At 45.8% G+C, this 21,381-nt stretch overlaps 1 protein-coding gene across 3 annotated transcripts in view; it reads left to right on the top strand.

Moving 5' to 3' along the window:
* Nucleotides 1-5,023: 5,023 nt before the first annotated feature.
* The window catches only part of Prox2 (prospero homeobox 2), a 19,588-nt gene continuing 3,230 nt past the window's right edge, over nt 5,024-21,381 (top strand). The window contains exons 1-3 of one of the 3 annotated variants that reach the window (XM_021202497.2): nt 5,024-5,191; nt 15,588-17,068; nt 20,571-20,678. In XM_021202497.2, the coding sequence (XP_021058156.1) occupies nt 15,776-17,068; nt 20,571-20,678 (1,401 nt within the window). In that variant the 5' untranslated portion in view covers nt 5,024-5,191; nt 15,588-15,775. Of the gene's footprint in view, nt 5,192-14,081; nt 14,197-15,587; nt 17,069-20,570; nt 20,679-21,381 lie in introns of those variants that run through there. The other 2 variants (XM_021202498.2, XM_029540978.1) reach the window with 2 other exon arrangements.

The following is a 21,381-nucleotide window of genomic DNA, read 5'->3' as shown; positions in this document are numbered from 1 at the left end:
GGAAGTGAGACCGGCCGCGGCACCAGCCAAGCGGCGAGGGGTGTTCGGAGCGAACCACTAACCGTGCTGGGTGCCGGGCGGTGTGAGCCGGGTTAGCATCCTTAGAGGTCCCAGCGCCTGGCGTCTGTGGCGCTGTCAAGAGCGGTCCAGCTTGGGTTAGTATTCTTCGAGGACAACCATCCGGCCATCGGAGCGCCCCCGGGTTCAAGCCTTCCCTACCTTTCCTCAGAGCTCGTTCTGTTTGGCGCCGTTTTCTGCTACCCCCAAACCCCCAGCCTTTTGCCTCTGCATCCTAGGAAGAAAGGACATTGGTTAGGAACTAGGATCTCAGGCCGGTGGGTAGGCTTACGTGAATTGGGCAGGCGACACTGCCTCGCGGAGCCTGGAACTTCCCAAGCATATACACGCACTTTTCACTGCCCTGTCTTCTTGGTCCCTCTCTACCCCGCCTTCCCCAAGAGACTAGGGTACTTGTTACTTGTAAAGGACACTTTGATGGATCCTTTCAAGACAGGCGGTTCTCAAGCTTGGGTCGCGATCCTTTGGAAGGTTCAGCGACCCTTTCAGCGGGATCAGATATCAGATATCTAGCATACCGGATAATTACAACTCGCAACAGTAGCAAATTTACAGTTATGAAGTAGCAACAAAATAGTCTTATGGCCCGGGATCACTACTGCAAGAGGGACTGTATTAAAGGACCTGTAAGACTTCACCAAGTAGCCTCACTGTGCTTTATCTCCTGATCTCCCACCCCCTAAGCAAACCCTCCAGCCAAGCTAACTGTTCTCCACCCACCTTGTGAACTCTGGAAGTTATCTGTTACCCCACTCTGGGGATGTGACATACTAATCTTATGGGGGTTACACTTTTGTTCAGTGCCATGCCCCACTGGCAGAGGTTGTAGAAACGCTTGTAGGCTTCCCGCCCCCAGCTTTGTGTATATCATTCTGCCCATTGCCTTACATTGAAAGCACATGTCGGGCTGGTGAGATGGCTCAGCAGGTAAGAGCACCCGACTGCTCTTCCGAAGGTCCTGAGTTCAAATCCCAGCGACCACATGGTGGCTCACAACCATCTGTAATGTGATCTGGTGCCTTCTTCTGGAGTGTCTGAAGACAGATACAGTGTACTTACATATAATAAATAAATAAAAAGAAAGCACATGTCACCCTTACCCTCCTTACTTGCTTGCTCTTAAATCCCTAGGCCTTTAACCCTGGCTTCCTAACAGAAATAGTATTCCATGAGCTCGATTGAATATCAAATTAATGTCTGAATGAATAAATGAACCACCTGCCCTGTCTCCTTGGTTCCCCCCCTCCCTTTCCCCAAGAGACTAGAGTACTTGTTACTTGTAAAGGACACTTTGATGGATCCTTTCAAGACAGGCGGTTCTCAAGCTTGGGTCGAGATCCTTTGGAAGGTCTGGCAACCTAGTGCCGTTGATTTCTTTTATTTGAGTTATTTTGCCTAATTCTCAAAACCTTCACAAAGCCTCCACTCACCAAACCCTGGATCCAATAGCACTGGAATCTCGGAGCATTGGGCAGAAGCCCTGATTAGAAAGAAAGACATCATCTGTCCCAGCTGCTGCTCATTATTGAGCCTGTAATGCCCTTCATCTGTTTCCTTCCAAAGCTTCCATAGCAGGTCTAAGTCTCCACTTTCACTCTCTCTGCTCCGCCTTCACACCTCTGTCAAAGATCCTTTGATAGTGCAGAGTTAATCCTGCCACTCCCCTGCTTAAAGTCTTCCAGTTGCTACTGTCTGTCTGTCTCCAAAGCCCAAACTCCTCAACAAACCCCAGCACCTAATAATCCAGCTCGCGGCTTCTGAGCTTTGTCCTCATTTTCACAGATGCTGAGCATTAGCCATAATTCACTGCTGGCCATCTGCCCCAATCCCCACCGCACTCCCGACCCCCACCTGCTGCACTATTCCATTCCCCATGTTTGTGTGCACCGTTCCTTCCTATTTATCTAGGGGCTTTTTAATTCCCCTGTAAATCTCTTCCTAAAACCTTTCCTATTCCCCTCTGGCAGAGTGAGCAGGTACTTTATGCTTCCTTCCAAAGTAGTGTGTCTCTATCACTACAGTGCATCACTACTATGATGACTTGCTTACAACTGTCTTGGAACTAGAGAGCTGGCTCAGTGGTTAAGAGCATTCATTGCTCTTCCAGAGTCCCAGAGTTCTCTTCCTGGCACCACACAAGCAGGCTTACAACCACCTTTATCTCCAATTCCAGGGGATCAAACTTCTCTGGCTCCATGCGCCCCTGCACATCCCCCCAGAACAGACACACAAAATTAAAAATAATAAAACTAAAAACAACAACAACAAACCTGTCACTTCTATTGACTAATCAGGAGAGAAGCAAAGAAACCTCTCTCTTTCGGAATTGTCTGCTCAAAGCTAGCCCATTGAGTAATTGAGAAAGGACTACATACGTCCATGCTCACAACACTTTTGAGGAACACAAGAATAGCCAGGAGATATGTCAATCTCTAGCTGCTGAGGTCGCTGCTAACATTTCTTAGATAGTTGCCTAATCCTTTTGTTTTGTGCTAGGGGTTGAAGCTTCATGCATGCTAAGTAAGTTTTTCCACTAGGCCACACCCAGCCTCCCCTCCCATAGTTACATAATTTTTCTCATGGTTCCTATTATTAATTTTTGAGATTCTTCTCTAAGGTTTAGAAGCTCAAGCTAAGGTATAATATGGCAAGCATATCTCCTGGAGTTTTATTGATCACCCAAATTCATCTTTTGATTTTGTAGTCTTAGGCAGGGCATGTTCACACAAGCTTATAGTCCAAGAATTAAGAAAGTAAAAGTAGAGCCAGGGCTACACAGAGAAAACCTATCTTGAAAAACCAAAAAGAAGAAGAAGGAGGAGGAGAAGGAGGAAGAGGAGGAGGAGGAGGAGGAGGAGGAGGAGGCAGCATTGGTGGTCAGTCTGGGCAATGTAGCAGGATCCTTTCTCAAAAGAGAGTAGACTGGGACTATAGCTCAGTGGTAGACCATTAACCAAAGCCTAGCATGTATAATACCTTAGGTTTAAACCCCAGGACTGCCAAAAATGTTTTTAAATACATACAAAAACCTTGGTACATGGTAGCATTCAAAGTCCTCCTTCGAGAATAAAGGTTGAAATTGATCTCCTTGAGATTTAACCCATGAGCTTCCATGGTCCGCAAGGTGCAATCCTATAAGCTAGGACAGTTTCCTGGTTTGGAGTCTCTCTAGGCACAGCATTGTCTTTAGCAGTGGCTCTCAAGCTTCCCAGTACTGTGACCCTTTCATGCAGTTCCTCAAGTTGTGGTGACCCCCAACCATCATATTATTTTTGTTGTTACTTCATAACTGTAATTTTGCTACTGCTACAAATCGTAATATAAATATCTGTGTTTTCCAATGATCTTGGGTGACTCTGTGAAAGGGTTGTTCAAGTTCCAAAGGGTCATAACCCACAGGTTGAGAACCCCTGGCCTACAGGGACAGGCACCCATGAAAGCAAGTGGTAGCAGGATTCAGGGTTCTGAGTTCAAGTTTCCACTACAGCCTTAATAAGCATATGCATACACATAATTTCTTTTTGTTTTGAATTTTTTATATTTACCTGGGCGTGGTGGCGCATGCCTTTAATCCCAGCACTCAGGAGGCAGAGGCAGGCGGATTTCTGAGTTCGAGGCCAGCCTGGTCTACAAAGTGAGTTCCAGCACAGCCAGGGTTACACAGAGAAACCCTGTTTTTTTTTTTTATTATTATTATATTCATTGTTTTAAGTTATAACTGCATATATCAATAGATGAAACCTGGGTAACATTGGTATACATAGCAAACTTATACAGGCTTTATTTAGTCCATATTTTAAAGGAGCCTAGAGTTGAAGGACAGGCTATATAGTCTCATCCAATAGTGTGTGTGTGTATGTGTGTGTGTGTGTGTGTAAATGTGTGAAAGCATGGTTCAGACCACATATACAGATATTGGAGGACTTAAGGTGAAAAGAAAGAATGTTGTGTGTATTATTTAAGGTGAACTGACCACTGAGCCAGGTTTTCCATTCATGAAACTAGTTAATTCTTTCTAAAAGTCACAAAATTTTTGTGTAGTAGATGCTTAAAATTTTTAAATATAAATTTATTTATTTATTTATTAAAGGTGTGTGCCACCGCCACCACTGCCCGATGAAGAGATTTATCTATAGTGAAAACCCATACCCTTTGTGGGGAGGGGGCCTTTTTTGAACGTAATAGAAATGGAATTGCAGTCCTTGTACCACTCTGTGACCGATTTTTTTCACTCTGCATTACGTTCTGAGGATTAATTCATGTTGATAAGATGAACGACAGTGCATTGATTTTTCTCTCTCTTTTAAGCTTTAAAGTTTTATTTAGGGCTGGAGCCCGGGACTTCTGGAAGAGAGCAGCGGATGCTCTTAACCATGGAGCCCTCTTTAACAGCCTGTGCACTGATTTTCATTGCTGTATTTTTACAACACTCGTTTCACTTCCCAGGTTGAAGTGGAGAAGATGGGTGATGTTTTGGGCGTAGGCCGGTTCTCCCCAACTCTATCAGAGATGGGTCTATCCGCAACCGGCCAGTGTTCCAACTTCTTCTACTGCTGGGGCAGGCCTCACAGCCTGTTCCTCCTGAGATCTGAGGTGCGAGATTTTAGTGCTAGATAGAATTCAGACCCCTGAGATTGCTGGAGGGGTCTGAAGAAAGAGGATCACTTTGGAGGTGTCTCACAACAGAACTTGGAGGCCGAGGTCAGGAGCCGACACACAGCAGTGGAGAAACTGAGCAGTCCATGCTCCAGATCTTCAAAGAGCTCTGAAAATTCTTAGCAGAGATGGAACAGAAGGCATTTCAGAGAATCTGACTTGCCCTGGAGGTGGGAAATCACAGGGGTCAGCCAACCAGCTCGGGGGCTCAAATTTGCATATTCATAGGCCCCCCATGCTGGTTGGCTGTGCTTAGCAGCCCACTGGGCCCCAGGAGCTTTGGACCTGTCAGATAGTGACTTGCATTGAGAAGGGGCAGGAGGCTCCCCTCGCCCAGCCACAGCCCCTGGCCGACTTGGGGAGGAAGAAGGAACCAAATCACTTCCTGACCCTCGCTTTGTCTGCCCAAGACTGGTGAAGACACCAATGGAGAACAGACTTCCCTGAGGACTTCTCAGTAAGTCATGCCATCCCTTCCACTTGCCTTGCTACAGCCCATTATTATTATTATTATTATTATTATTATTATTATTATTGTTATTGAATGCTTTTTATGAAACTTATTTTCAAATATTTATTTATCACATTTGCTTTATTTTTGTGGGGTAAAATATTTTCAAGTGAATTCTAGTTCCTGAGACCGTTCACTCCCTCAAACTATGCCATATCCAATATCTGTGACAAATTGAAGCTCCTCTTTCCTTAGGGTCTTGCACCATCTTTTTGATGATCACATCTCCATTTCAGAAAAATGGAACCGTAAGAAAGTGTGGCTCCGGGGCCAATTCCTGAGGGCAGAGCCCAGACACCTACTTCTATCCCAGATTCCCGTACAACTCCGGCCCAGCTGCACAAACCGTCTCTGATGTCCAGAGCATCTTGCTTATGCTCCTGTAAAGTGGGGGTATGCAGTGATGAGCCAAGGTCTGTGGTGTCTGCATCAGTTTCCAGGGAAATAACAAAAGACAGGGCAGACATTTTCCCCCAGCTGAGTTCATCTGTATGTAATGCCCTTCTTCCTCCTGTGATAAACAGGATGGTTAAGATTTTCCTTTATGGAATCTGGATGATAGAAGATTATATATTTCATATGCTTATTTTTTTGTGTCCTTACTGCCCAGATAAAATGCCAGCAATTCCCTCTCTCTGTCTCTCTCAGTCTCTCTCTCTCTGTCTATTCTCCCCCCCTCCCCGTTTTGTTAATAGTGTTTGTAAGTCTTGGGAACTGCCATATTAGTCACTCCTTAAGACCATATGGGTGCCACAGTTCTGGTCTCTGAACCACCACAGAAAGAGACTGCCATGGAAGAGGCACCTGTTCCCAGCCCTGGCCCTAGACATGTCTGACTACATGGTGTCCTGAGGAGACACAAGCTTAGGAGGCTGACTACTGTCAATCCTGTTTTACAGACAAAGCAAAACAAAAGCAAAAAAACAAAAACAGGCAGGAAGAAAGGACTTGCATAAGGTCACTGTGCCTGGAATTTGGCCATTTAGGTGAGAAGTTTGTTAGGCAAACAGTAGGTGAAGAAAAAGATATTCATGTAAATGAAGTTGAACAGTCATTATCGTGAATGAATCCTCAATGGGGAGGGATCCTTGGGTCTTCTGCCTTGTGCATAGGCTAAGACACTTGGCTCCAGACTTCTCAGATTGTAATCGTGATTGGCAACTACCAAGACCCAAGGCTAGAGTACTTAAAATAGAACAGACTCAAGGGAAGGAATGAGCAAAAGCAATCCTAATTCATCCCAACAAGAAGGTGGCAGGAGCTTCAAGGAAATAGGAATAAACTTTCTTGTATAAATTCAAATCGCACTTCAGCAACAGTCATGGGAGTGAGTTAACATCTCTCAGGCTTCCCAAGATGCCCTTCATCCAAGGGCTCCCTGAATCCATCTGCTTTTCCAGTTGGTCCCCGTGTCCTGGTTGGAGTATGCTGTGGCCTAAATCTGTACTCACGGCAGAAGGGAGACATAGCCTGAGTGGAACTGCTCATGCCTGAGCTGACCTCCTGAGCAGCCATCCCTTTCTCCAACTTGGGCTTTGTGAGCTCAGCTCACTGGGCTATCTGAAAGGTGAGCAGACTCTCAGGAGAGGGGCCCTGGATTGATGTGTACAGGAGCAGCTGCAGAAGTTGCAGACCCCAGATCTTCCTTCTCACAGCTGCCCGGGGAAAACGCACATCGCCTCTCTTGTCTATCATTTACTTGACATTCAACTTCAGTTTCATTCTACACTTTTTAGCTACAAAATTCTGTATACATTTCCCACTATTTCATGAATTCTGTTTTATGAATTCTCCCCTTCCACCATGTGGATCCTGGGGATAAACTCAGGTCATCAGACTTGGTAGCAGGCACCTTTACCTACCGAGCCATCTTACCAACCCTTATGAGTGTTTTTGAGATAAGGTCTGATGCTACTCAGTTAGCCCAGGCTGGCCTCAAACTCGCTGTCCTACGCTCAGCCTTCTGAGTGTTGGGATTAAAGATGCAAATACCCACGCCCAGATTTTGTTGTATTTTAATATCTAATTTTCTCTTAACCTTGAAGCTATTATAAAATAGCATTACATAACTCTGCTTAATTATAAATTTTAAATGGTTACACAAGATAGTGTCATGTAGATGTTCTCATGCTTATAAATGTAACCCATTCCCCTGCTTTAAATTAATATGGGATGGCCATCTTTGACATAAATTCATAGAAATCATTGTCATTTTCTTTTAACTTTGTATGCATAAAACCATTCACTTATAGTAAAAACGTTTTAAAGGGTTTTTTCGACTTATGCAGGTGTGTGTGTCTAGCTGTACAGTGTGCATGCACATGTGTATGCATGTTTGCATGTAGGTACATGTTTGTGTGTGGGTTCATGTGCTTGTGGAAGCCGTAGGTTGATGTTGACTGTTTTCCCTGGTTGGTACCCACTGTATGTAACATAACTGATGTGGTTGGTCTAGCTAGCCAGCTTGCTTCAGGGATCCAGTCTCTGCCTCTCAAACTCTGCCACCACACCCACCTGGCATTTATGAGGGTGCTGGGGAAATGAACTTTGATCTTCATACTTGAGTAGCAAGCTCTTTAACCACAGAGCTACTCACCAGCCCCACGTTTCTTCATACAGGCAGCATAAATATTTACCTAAAAATATATGATAAAGGTAAATAAATGATAAAAGAAATGCAATTAATGAGATAATTTGTGCCATATGTGTACACAGCTTCCAAGATTGGCCTAAGGAAGGCATCAAGGGGATGAAGCAATGTCAAACCTAGAATGTCTAGAATCGGGTGGGTTGAGCTCTTGGATGGAGATGCTGCAGTATCCCCAGAAGCTTAGCCTGCTTGTTCAGTGCATTTGAGAGAGAGGTGGGGGTACTGCATTCAGCTGAACAATGGGGGAAGGTTACCACATACAGATAAACGAGGCGGCGGGGCCATGGTACACAGCTGAACAAGGGGAAGGTTTAGCTCATTTTGGAAGGAGCAGTCTGTGAGCATCAGGGAAGAGGAAGGAGCAGTGGAGTTTTCTGCACATCCTGTCAACATTTGCACTTCAGAGCAAGCTTTGCCATCCCTTGAGGCTTACCCAGGGGAGGCTTTGTCACTCCCATGGGCTGAGGCATTGGGGTCCTTGGCATGGCTGTGCCCATGGCAACAATACATATTCACTCAGAATTCCATGCCTTAAAATTTCGCCCATCCAAGTGACAAAGATTTAAATGACAATGTCAGTTACATTGTTGAGGAAGTAGAGGTGGCAGGCTCCTTGATAGAGATATATTACCAGAGTAAATTGAGAGCTAGCTAAAAGTATACACACACATGCACATGTGCACACACATGTGCATTTATACACAAGTAACAAATACATTGTTATAAAATTTCAACCACAGTACAGAGTGAAGGCTAGAAGTTCACTCCACTCCTGGGTTCCTCTTGGTCAGCTGGTATATTTCTGGGGGGCAGTCGGTAAAAAGTATAAAAGGTTAATATATATTTAGTCTTTGATACAGTATTACTATTTCTAGAAATGTGTCCAAATTAGTAAATAGAGGGGCCAGAGAGAGCACTCAGCACTTAACATTCTTGTGAAGACCTGGGTTTGGTTTCTAACACACTCACACATAGCAGCTCACACAAGACTGTAATTGCAGTTCCACAGGATCTACGGGCCCCTTTTGTCCTCCTCGGGCACCAGGCAGGTGTATGGTGCAAAAAAAAAAAAAAAAAAAAAAGACAAAAAACAAAACAAAACAAAACAAACAAACCTCACTCAGGCCCATAAAATAAAATAAATAAATTTAAAAATAAAAACAACCGAAGGTGAGCATGGTGGCTCAGGACTTGAATCCCATTATTGGGAGGCCAGCCAGGTCTCCCGAGGCACTGTCTCAAAGATACACAAATGAAGTTCTCAAGGATACATGTGTGAATGCTAATGCTTGTCTTATTCATAATAGCATAGTCAACACTTCCGCCTAATCAGCACGGATTGGGAGCTGTTCTAAAGCAAGCCAGTGTGAGGTCACAGGATCCTTAAACAAGTCTCAGAAGCCGGGGTTTCCCCAGCAGACAACTGAGAACTTGTAAGACGGACAGAGTTTTCCAGCTAGTTAAATGGCCCAGGCCGTTAACACTACACATTGTACTACAATGCTAGCAAAAGACAGGAAGGAGTTTAGCTCCCAACAGAGAACTGTTTTGTTTTTGATTTGTTTTATTTTCAAGACAGTCTCATTATGTAGTCCTTCCTGGCTGTCCTGAACTCACTAAGTAGACCAGGCTGTCCTTGAACTCACAAAGATTCACCTGCTATAAAGGTATGGGCCACTACATGAGACTAAGAGAGAACTTTAAATTATAATAATATTTATTATCATATATAATTAATACTTATAATTACTGTCATCTTTCATGGTGTTGAAACTGATGTTAATGGGCATGAAAGAGGAAAAGGGAGACTACAGATTTTATCTGTAATACTATTTTGATTTTCAAAATGACACTATTGTAAGTAACTATGTAAAGTTCTATGTATGCACACAGGGAAAGTAGTCTGAGAGAAAGCAATGCACAGCACAATGGTCACGGTGCTTTTCTGAGAGACAGCATTCCAGGGCTTTTGTTTTCTTCCTAATCCATTTCTGTATTTGGGGAGTAAGCTGATCCCCCATTTCTCCGAATCTCAGGAAAGTAATGAAGCTGTTTCTGAGGCTGTGACTATTACATCGCTGCCCATGTCTCTGCATATGGGAGCACTGCCAGTTCATTTTCAAACAAGGAACATCAGGGCTTTGCCATGCTGAGCCGGACGGAGGCTCAGGGCAGTGTGCCGCCCTCAGCATAGAGACCCCCGTTTTCTCCGTAGGCAGAGTTCTTCTGTTTCCATGACTGTCCTGCAGACTCGGCTGTAAACATTTCTCCACATCTGACCATGTGCAGTCTAACTGGACTTCCAGTTTTCCATCTCAAGGTATCTCTGTTCCTTGTTGCCTCATTAAACATACTCAGGCCTTGGGCACTTACTGACCAGCTTGATGACCTGAGTTCAATCCCCAAGACCCATGTGGAAAAGAACTGACTCTGCAAGCTGTTCTCTGACTTTCATATGCTGTATGCTTCTCCTCTTCTGCCCCATTAAATAGATGAATGTCTAAAAAAAAAAAAAATCCAAAAAAACCAACAAACAAAAAACCCCCACACTGTGGCTCAGTGTGCTGGTGCATTCCTTTAATCCTAGCAGGTGGATGTCTGTGACTTCAAAGCCAACCTGGTCTACACAGCAAGCTCCAGGCTAGCTAAAGTAACATAGTGAGACTCTGCCTCAAAATAAACAAAAAGTAAAACCGAAACACATGGATACACAAAACAGCCAGCACCTCTGAATTGCTGTCTCATAGCTTAACACTTCTGTGTTACGGGGCACACAGACTCTATGCACACTTAGAAGCAATACAATAACTTAAGTAAGTGTGTGTGTGTGTGTGTGTGTGTGTGTCTGTTCAATGGATCCATCTACCTGTCTTCATCTTTCTAATTTTTCAAGCCATCTATTTTCAGATTTTTTAATTAAACATTTCTTTTTTTTTTTTTTAATTAAACATTTCTTTAGAGTCAGGGTCTCACATATAGGCCTGGGCTAACCTGGTACTCACTATGTAGACCATGATGGTTTTCCTCTTCCTCCTACATGTTGAGACTAAAGGCTTGCCTTGTTTCATTCACAGGGTTCTGGGATAGATGCTTAAGGGAGCTGAAATAAAGGTCAGTGATCCTTTGGTGTCTGAGGGAGACTGGTTTCAAGCCTTCCACCCCTAGCTACCAGATTACTTACAGGTTCCAGAACACCATGCGAAGAGTTGTTAGACTGTACTGTTTAGGGAATGAGAAGAAAAACCTTACATGTTCAATACAGATGCAGTGTATCTTGAGACAGGGTCTCTTGTAGCCCAGACTGCTAGGTGCCTGAGGCTAGACTCTAGCTCCTTCGTTTCCCGCCTCCATGTCCCAAGTACAAGGATTGTCGATGTGAGCCTCCTCTCCTGGCCTTGAATGCTTTTTACATTTTTATTATTTCTAATTGGGTGCATGTGTATGCATATGAGACCATGTTTGTGATTATGCGCTCGTGAGTGCAGGTTCCCATGGAGACTTGGAGCTGACATTATAGGTGTTTGTGAACCAGCTGATATGGGTGCTAGGAACCAAACTCAGGTCCTTCGCAAGAGCAGGGCTCTCAAGTCCTGAGTTATCTCTCTAGGCCCTGTCAGATGCCTTCTTCTTCTTCTTCTTTTTTTTTAAAGATTTATTTATTTATTATATGTAAGTACACTGTAGCTGTTTCAGATACCCCAGAAGAGGGCATTCAGTCTCATTACAGGTGGTTGTGAGCCACCATGTGGTTGCTGGGATTTGAACTCGGGACCTTTGGAAGGGCAATCATTGCTCTTAACCACTGAGCCATCTCTCCAGCCTGTCAGATGCCTTCTTAAATGAAATATTTCAATCCAGGTGGAACATGGGGATTTTTCAGAGCCACAACTCAGAAGATGAAGAGGTTGATAAAATCGAGTCTACAAAACAATGTACTCAGCTGATTAGCCAACATCCATTTGACAAAAACTGGCAATCAGGGCCTCCTGGAGGCTACAAAGAGGGAGCTCACAACCTATATGGGAGAGAGTTAATGTTTTTAGAGATGAGATTTGTGTTGTAAGTTTCTAAAAGGCCAGGGAAAAGGGTAGAGGCAGAAGGACCCATTGACACAAAGACAAGAAAGGTGATAGATGTGACTGCTCAGGAGCACAGAGGCCAACACGCTGGCACCGTGGTCACAGGGAGCTGAGACAGCTGACGGTCGGTCAGTGGGTAGCCAGGGAAGCTTTGATTCTATGGACAGACATAAGCAGACCCACGTTTTAGAAATTTAATGACATGGCTCATATCACTTAGAAAACAGCATTAACCACACTTACAATATCCACAACACATACCTGACTACAGGATGTCCTCACGGGCTGTGAGGGTGTGCTAAGCCATTTGCTCCACATCTTCTCTTACTGCCCAAGAAGGTGACTCTTGCCAATATTCATACATTTCAAGAAAAATTATTATTTTGGGGGCGTGAGAGATGGGCTCACAACTGCCTGTAACTCTAGCTCTAGGGGGTCGATAGCCCTCTCCTGACCTGTGAATGAATATGAGATGCATGTGTATGCACACAAGAGGAGCACACACCTTCACACAAACACACACACACAAGCATATAGGCACTCATGCACAAATGCAACATGTACACACACATAACTAGAAAGGAAGTAAATATTTAAAATATTTTCATATATACATTATAATATTCATGACCAAATTGTCAAATTATCACAAGAAGTTAAGGAACATTTCTCTCTTCAACAGGGACAAACCATTATTATTACAGATGTAACAATAATGAAATTTTCAGTCTGCCTCAATTTTTCAAGTCATCTATTATTTATTTATTTATTTATTTATTTAGAGACAGTTTCTCCATGTAGCTCTGACTGTCCTAGTACTCGCTCTGTAGATCAGGCTAGCTTCAAACTCAGAGAGCCGGGCGTGGTGGCGCATGCCTTTAATCCCAGCACTTGGGAGGCAGAGGCAGAGGCAGGCGGATTTCTGAGTTCGAGGCCAGCCTGGTCTACAGAGTGAGTTCCAGGACAGCCAGGACTGCACAGAGAAACCCTGTCTCGAAAAAAAACCAAAAAACAAAAAACAAAAACAAACTCACAGAGATCTGCCAGGCTCTGCCTCCCAAGTGCTGAGATCAAAGGTGGGCACCACCACACCTGGCTATTTTTAATTCTTTAATTAGGGCTGGAGAGATGGCTCAGTGGTTGAGAGCACTGACTGCTCTTCCAGAGGTCCTGAGTTCAAATCCCAGCAACCACATGGTGGCTCACAACCATCTGTAATGGGATCCGATGCTTTTTTCTGGTGTGTCTGAAGACAGTGATGGTGTACTCACATAAATAAATAAATCTTTAACATTTTTCATTAAAAATATTTTTGAGACAAGGTCTTACTATGTAGCTCCTGGATAACCTGGAACTCACTACGTAGTGGGACTAAAGGCTTGAGCTACCATACCTGGCTCTTTATTTTAATAATCTACAAGTGACTTATTCAAACTGAAAATCCCCTAGTCTGACCCACCACCCTAACTTTCTCTCAGTGGTCTATTTTCCCACAATGGCACTGCAGATGTCACAGCCCTCTACTCCTTTGCCGAGCATGGGGAACTTGAGTGTCTCTGCCTGGGGTGGAGGCTGAAGCCAAGGGCAGATATCGCTGGCAGGCCTACAAACAATAAAAGAGCAAGCCTCAGGGTAATAGGAGGCAGAAATAAGTCAGCTCTTCCCTGTCAAATAGCGCATGTGTGTGTGTGTGTGTGTGTTTCTTATTGAACCTGTAACTCACTGATTCAGTCAGACTGGCTGGCCAGCCAGGCCCTCCAAATCCTCCTGTCTCTGCCTCCCCACTGGGATTACAGGCACACACCACCATAGCTGGGTTTTCTGCGGCTGCTGGGGGGGCCTCACACTTGTGTGTCGAGCCCTTTCTGCTCACACCTCTTCAGCCCCTTCAGCCAGTATTTGGTTCAAGAGGAGCAAACAGAGGTGGAAATCTGTAGAAGGGAAATTCATAGAAAATGGTGAATTTGCTTAAAGGACAGAGAAACCAATCAAACAGAGGCAGCTGCAGTGTGGCTGGGGTAGAAGATTCTGGTAACTAGGAGCTGCTCTTGACATCACAAAGCCCAAGACAAGTATGTCTACAGAAGTGGGAAAAGAAACCAGAGTCAAGATTGGCATGAGATACAGTGAGTGGCCATGTGGGACAGCTTGGCGGTTCTGAGAGCTTTGTGCCCTCCTCTGTCCTTCCTCTCTCTGTTCGAACCCTCCTCAGCCGACTCTGGGTGGGTAGAAGACTTCCAAGAGGCTTTTCCTAAAACAGCTCCCTTTTTATATCTTCTTCCAGTTTCCTCGCTTTACCTGATAACTTCATAGCAGGCCTCAGAACCTCAGAACAGGCTTCTGTTTCCCCTTCTAGCCCCACAGTTTCCCGAGAGCAGACTTCCGGTCTTCAGAGGCCTGACCCAGGCAGGTGTTCCATGAGTAGCTGCTGAATAGACAGTTAAGCTAGCAATGTATCATCTGGTTCCAAGGATGCAGGGCAGCATTGCAGTAAATAACAATGACTCTCAAACTTGATCCAAATAAGATTCTTGGGTTCAGGTGGGTGGCAGCTCTCAATTCTTGGGCACCTGAAGCAGCAGATTTCTAGGTCAAGGCCAGCATGGGCTACCCAGGGGGGCATTTTCAAAACCTAAACAAATCTGGGGATGTAGCTCAGTTGGTAGAGTAATCTCGACATGTAGGAGGTAGAGGGGGGATCAGAAGTTTAGGTTCACTCTGAGCTACATAGTAAGTTCAAGGCTACCTTGGGCTACATGAGTCCCAGTCTGGGGTGGGGAGTTCCTGGCCCACTACCAGGGTCCCATTTATTCTAATTAAACCAATGGACTTTGCTTTTTTTTTTTTTTTTTTAAGATTTATTTATTTTATGTACACAACATTGCTCACTTCAGACACACCAGAAGAGGGCATCAGATCCCATTACAGATGGTTGTTAGCCACCACATGGTTGCTGGGAATTGAACTCAGGACCTCTGGAAGAGCAGTCAGTGCTCTTACCCGCTGAGCCGTGTCTCCAGCCCTGGATTTTGCTATTTTAAAGGAGTTCCCAGGTGACTCTGTTGTTCTCACTCTGGAAATGACCAGGCTTAGTTTGACTTCAACCTGTCGCTTACCAATTGTGTACGGATGGTGTAGCCAAGTAACCCCTCGATGGCTCCAAGCCCGGGGATGTTGGGTAAGCTGTTCAGTTGGTCCTATCATCTTTTGTCATTGTTTTGACGCAGGGTCTCCCTATGTGGCGCACTCTGGCTGACCCCAAACTCATTATGTAGCCCAGACTGGCCTCTAACTCACAGAGATCCACCTACTCTCCCTCATGAGGGCTGGGATTAAATGTGTGCACCACCACACCCTGCTATCATTATTATTTATGATTCTGCCCAAACAGATATTCTCTCCCGAGACGTTCTCTTCTGGGAGCTTCTCATAGTGAGGCCCCAATGAACATGGCATGGTAGCAAGTTGGGAATGCAGAATCTCTGCCCTGGTCCCGGTCGGCTGAATAGAAACCCACACTTTATCAAGCTCCCAAGGTGATTCCTTTGCCCATTCATTTGAAAAGCATAGCTCTAATTGGTATCTATAGTTTTCTTCTTGTCTTTGGCTTCAGGAGTCTGTCCCAGGGGTTCCATCATTTTGGCCTTCCTGACCCCCAGAAGCAGTTGATTCTCACCCTCTGCGTGTGAAGAAGACCCTTCAGCACACTCTGGCCCACCTCCCGCTGCTCAATTTAGCAGGGCTCTCAAAGGCCCTGGGCTGCTCCTGGGAGCTCTGCATGAGCATCCGGAGAGGCAGAACATGGATCCACCTGCTGTCTTGCTTCCTCCTCAGTCTCAGACCTGCACCCACCTGGCAGAAGAAACCTGCATGGAACAGGAGAGCAGCCCAGCCACCGCAGAGGTGGGCGGAGACTCACTTCCCAGTGGTCAGCTGCCCAGCTCTGGCCTCACCGACACTGACTGGTTTTGGGACGAGCACATCCAGGCAAAGAGGGCCAGAGTAGAGACCATTGTCCGAGGCATGTGTCTCTCTCCTAGTTCGTTGGTGTCGGGCAGAGCCAGGGAGAGCTCGCACTGTCCAGAAAAGGGTCGGGAGCGGAAGAGAAAGCAGAGCCTTCCCATGCACCAAGGTCCCCTGAAATCTAGCCCTGCCTGGGAACGAGGGCCCAAGAAGGGGGGGACCCGGGTGAAAGAACAGCTTCATCTACTGAAGCAACAGCTAAGACATTTGCAGGAGCATGTCCTACAGGCCACAGAGCCCAGAGCACCAGCGCAGAGCCCGGGAGGAACTGAGCCAAGAAGCTCCCCGAGGGCAAGGCCAAGGAACAGCTTCTCATCTGGTGCTTGGACCGTGGAGAGCAAGCCTCACCAGAGTTCTAGCAAGGACGTCGTCTGTGGAGCAGTAAAGCCCAGAGCAGCTGAGGTCCTACAGCAGTTAGAGGAGCCGATGCTCTGTCCTTCTGGCCCACGGGCTTTGGTGGAGACTCTGAGGAAAGAACTGAGCAGGGCCGTGTCCCAAGCTGTGGACTCGGTATTACAGCAGGTTCTATTTGATCCACAGAGCCATCTCACGCAGCAGGAGCGAAGCTGTCAGGGGCTAGCATCAGAGGGCAGAAGCCAGCCTTCACCTCCAGGGAGAAGTGCCTATCAGGACCCACTTGCTCTTGCCACCCTGCCCAGAAAGGTCCAGCCACAAGCTGGGGTTCCCTTGGGCAATTCAACACTGGCAAGGCCTCTAGATTCTCCTATGTGTCCTGTCTCTCCAAGAGGAGTCCCCAGATCCTATCAGAGTCCCCTACCAAATTGTCCCTTGACAACTGTACCTTCCCACATCTGGGACAATCAGATGCTTAGGCAGCTTCTAGGTCGTGGGCCCGATGGCCATTGGAGTGGCAGCCCTCCCCAGGACGCATCTTTCCAAAGTCATACCTCCCCAGAATCTGCCCAGCAACCTTGGGGGCTGAGCCAGCAGCAGCTCCCCCTGTCTCTCACCCCGGTCCATCTGGAAAGCCGGCCCCTCCCACCGCCTGTGAAGATGGAGCAGGGTGTGCTGCGGGGCGTGGCTGACTCACTTCCTTGCTCTTCCATCCACATATCCTTTACTGGTCATGGATGCGTCATGGTCCTCACCCAGAGAAACAGGAAACCAGGATGTGAGGAGGGAGCGGGAATATCGAAGTTATACAGGGAATGGCTTTAATTTCCCCGTGCGTGGTTTTGTTGGTTTGTTTTGTTAACAGAGTCTCACTCTTTAGACCAGGTTGGCAAGAAACTATGTACTCCAGCTGGCCTTGAATCTTGGCAGTTCTACTACAACCTCCAAAGTGGTGGGCTTATAAGCATGAACTACAATGCCTGGCTTTTTAAGTTCTACTTAATATGCCTCTGGCCTTTCTTCCTCGAGCCTCAAAGCCTACTAATTTCATAACCAAGTGGAAACCGTATTCTAGGATTGAAGTATCTTGGGACGATACATTTACTTAAGGACCCATCAGAGTCTGCTGTAACTGACTTGCTCCTTTGGGTTGGAAGTAGTTTTGTTTTGCTTAAACTCATATGGGCTTCCAAAAATAAGGGAAACACCCCATGGGTGCAAGAACTCTGCATATAATTGGGCTACCAGCTGCCCATTCTCCCAGGCAGAGAAGGCCAAAGGAGCAACCTCATCTGAGGTATGACCTCCCCAACCTCATGGTCCTCAACGCAGAAGGTCTGCACAGGTATGGAAGTCATGAATACATAAGGGACCAAGAACGAAGGGCTGAAAAGGTCATTTCCCTCAGAGCATTGATGATCCCCCCACCCAAGCAGCTGGAAGGGTGGGAAGTCTTCAGGTGTGGTGGTGGTGCATGCCTTTGATCCCAGTACTTGGAAGGCAGAGGCAGGCAGAGTTTGAGAACAGTCTGGTCTACAGAGTGAGTTCCAGGACAGCCAGGAATATGCAGAGAGACCTTGTCTCTGAAAACAAAACAAAACAAAAACCAAAACAAGACAGGGAGGGGGTCAGGGACTGCAGCTAGCAAGAGCTGAAAGGCTGGGCACATGAAAGACTTCCCATGGGAAACCCCAAAACATCTAAGCTGACCTGTAGCTTTCCCCCACTTTTCTTCTTCTTTTTTTTTTTTTTTTGTGTTTGTTTTTTGAGACAGGGTTTCTCTGTATAGCCCTGGCTGTCCTAGAACTCACTTTGTAGACCAGGCTGGCCTCGAACTCAGAAGTCCGCCTGCCTCTGCCTCCCAAGTGCTGGGATTAAAGGCATGTGCCACCATGCCCGGCTTCTTCTTTCTTTTTATTATTTTTTCCCCAAGACAGTACCTCTGGATATCCTGGATCTCAATCTGTAGATTAGGTTGGCTTCAAACTCTTCCACCTGCTTCTGCCTCTTAAGTGCTGGAATTAAAGGTGTGTTCTATCACACCCCAGCTCCCACTGGAGTGTTCCTCTTAATCATCAGCATATTGGTTTTTGTTGTTCCTTTTCGAGACAGGGTTTCTCTGTGTAGTCCTCGATCGCCTGGAACTCTATACAGCAGCTGGCCTCAAACTCAGAGATGTACCTACCTGCCTCTGCCTCCTGTCCAAGTGCTAGCATTAAGGGCATCTCCCCTCCCCCCACTCCGGAAATTAAATTAGAAAAATATGTAGCTTGGTTGGTTTCTTAACTGTGAGACTTCTCAGGGCCTTTACTGTGTTCAAATCAGAGGTGAAGCTTCAAGAAAATATAGGAAGCCTGATCTCTTAAGAGCTAAAGAACCTTGCAACCAGCAGCTTTTAGAATTAGTACCTGAAAGCTTTTTTTTTTTTTTTTTTTTTTTTTGCTTTTTTTTTTTTTTTTTTTTTTTTTTTTTAAGCAAGCTGTGGGTTGAGAGCTTCTCACTGGCTGCCTGAAGCCTTCAGATTCACACGCTGAAGTTCAGGTGTAAACAAACCTGTATGCCTTGCAGCTAGCTAGGACAAGCCCTGGGGGGCCAGCGCCAGTCACTGTTTCTTAAGTTCTATGAGCGCCCCCTGCTGGTTTTCAGCAGTAGACTGAACACCCCAAAGCTCAGAAGGCTATGAAACTCTAAGAGCAAAGCTAAAAATCACCTTATTCTCAATGAGATTAAGAATATCCTGTATACAGACTGGGTATAAGGAAATGTTACTTATCAGGTGGCAAAATCAGTACCTTAACTTAGGAAATTTCGGTCCCCCAATCTAGATTTTCAGTTTTTATGAACCAATGGGGCAGGGTCTTCCACACGAGAGACTGGTCACCTGAGCCAGCTACATTCTGTGGATTTTCTTACTGGGACCACTGTCCTACAGCTACAGTGAATGGATGTGATGCCCACACATTCTCTGTGTTACTCTGTGGAATGGTCCTTAGCAGCCTTAGGGCCATCTATGCCTACTCTAGACATTCACATGCACTAGGGGCAGTCCCACAGGACCCCTGCTAGAGTTAAAAGGAAGCAAATCTGTCTTTAGGGGGAGGGGTAGCCTGAAGTATAACTTTTTATATGCATATTTGACTTAGTGTTGACCACCCACTCACTCTAATGTGCATTTGTTGAACATCTACTATGTTCCTGGCACTGGAAAGGGTATGTGGAATACACAGAGATTAAGATCAAGCCCTTGTCCTCAGGGAGCTCACAGTCTAAGTTGGGGAGACAACACCTGTAGTAATTGAGTTTAATGTCACAATAGAGGTTTGTACAGGGAGCCTGTGAGCTCTGGCTGAGCAAAACCTTACTCTGTAAGGAAAGGTAGGGATCATAGGGGACCCAACTTTGGAGCTGTGGCCCAGCAGACATGGGGAGTTCAGTCTTTACCTGAAGTTTCCAAGTGGTTTGTCTGTGGCAGAGCTGTCTTCTCCTAGTCCATTCTGAAAAAGCACTCAGGTTACAGAAGCTGCACCAGTGCCACACAAACCACAAGGTGTGACTTCTGCACACCAAGATACTTGAGAATTGTGCAACAGAATGATGGGATGGCTTCCGGCTTATCAGCTCCCAGAGGGAAAAAAAAATGAGTCAATCAAGAAAGAAAGAAACCACAGAGATACTTGGATAATCTGGTAAAAAATTTGATTATCTGGTTATTTTATTGACTTTTTTTGGAGACAGGGACTCATGAATCCTAAGGCTAAATGCCCTTAAACGTTGGACCTGCCTGCCTCTACCTCCTAATTATTGGGATTACAGGTGTGTATCAGCACAGGGTTTAAAACGTTAAAAAAAAAAAAAAAACATCATGATTTTATTGTCTTAACAAAAGTGGCTTAGGCTGGGTCACTTCCCCCTTTTATTGTGTCCTCATTCCAAATGCTCACATCTCACACCAGAGCTGGCTTAGCTCCGCAGCTAGGCTCAGCAGTCGGCCTCAATAGTCTTCATGGTAGCTCTAGTGGAAGGGCTTAGGCTGCTTCCTGTCAGAAAGGCTGCTTTCCTCAGGCAGATGGAGAATCCCTGCTTCCTCTACAGTGTCGCTTTGTAGGGCTGGCGTTTGTTGCATGTCTTGCGGAAATGGTCCCCATGTTTTCGGAGATGCTGTTGGCACAGGATGCAAACTCCTGTTTTAAAAATGCCTTTTTCCTTGACACCAAAACACATCCAGGAAGGCCTGAGCCCTGGTCACCTGAAGAAGGCCAAACTAATGTTTTTCTTCACGCGGTACCCCAGCTCCAGCCTCCTGAAAGCTCATTTCCCTGATGTTCAGGTAAAGTCACACAATGTACCGCAGCCTTGGTCTAACTCCTCAGTTGCTGTGTGTGGTGCCCACTGTGAGGCAAGTCCTAGGTCTTCATGTACCCTTTATGTTATTGACAGAACAGATGCAACCTCCAGTTCTAACACTGCCTGAAACAAAACAAAACAAACAACAAAACAAACCCTGGGATCTCCTTACCCTAGGAGTGAGTGGGTTTCAGAGTGCTTAGGCCTTGGGGCAGCTGACAATCCCAGAAGGAAATGGGAAGTTTAGGTAGAGGAGGAAAGTGGCGGCAGCAAGAGGACTTTAGTTGAGGAATTACTTTTTGGTGGAATCCTTATGAAAAAGAATGAAGGAAGCTAGAGGGATTGCTCAGTGGCTAAGAGCACTTGCTGCTGCTCCCGGGGAGGCCCCAGATATGGTTCCTAACATCCACATGGCAGTTTACAACCATCTCTAACTCCAGTCCAGGATCTGATGCCCTCTTCTGGCCTTTGAAGGCAATACATGGATGTGGTGCACATGCATATATGCAGGTTTACTCATACACATAAATAAAACTATTTTTTTTAAAACTGGGAGTTGAACCCAGAGCCTTGGGCACAGTTGGAAAGAGCTCTGCCACCTATAGGCTCAGTCCAGAGCCTTGGGCATAGTCCGCAAGAGCTCTGCCACCTATAGGCTCAGACCAAAGCTTTTTTTTTTTTTTTTT

Source organism: Mus pahari, chromosome 7 (assembly GCF_900095145.1).
Source record: "Mus pahari chromosome 7, PAHARI_EIJ_v1.1, whole genome shotgun sequence".
Taxonomy (NCBI): domain Eukaryota; kingdom Metazoa; phylum Chordata; class Mammalia; order Rodentia; family Muridae; genus Mus; species Mus pahari.
This window is presented reverse-complemented; position numbering and strand designations above follow the sequence as displayed.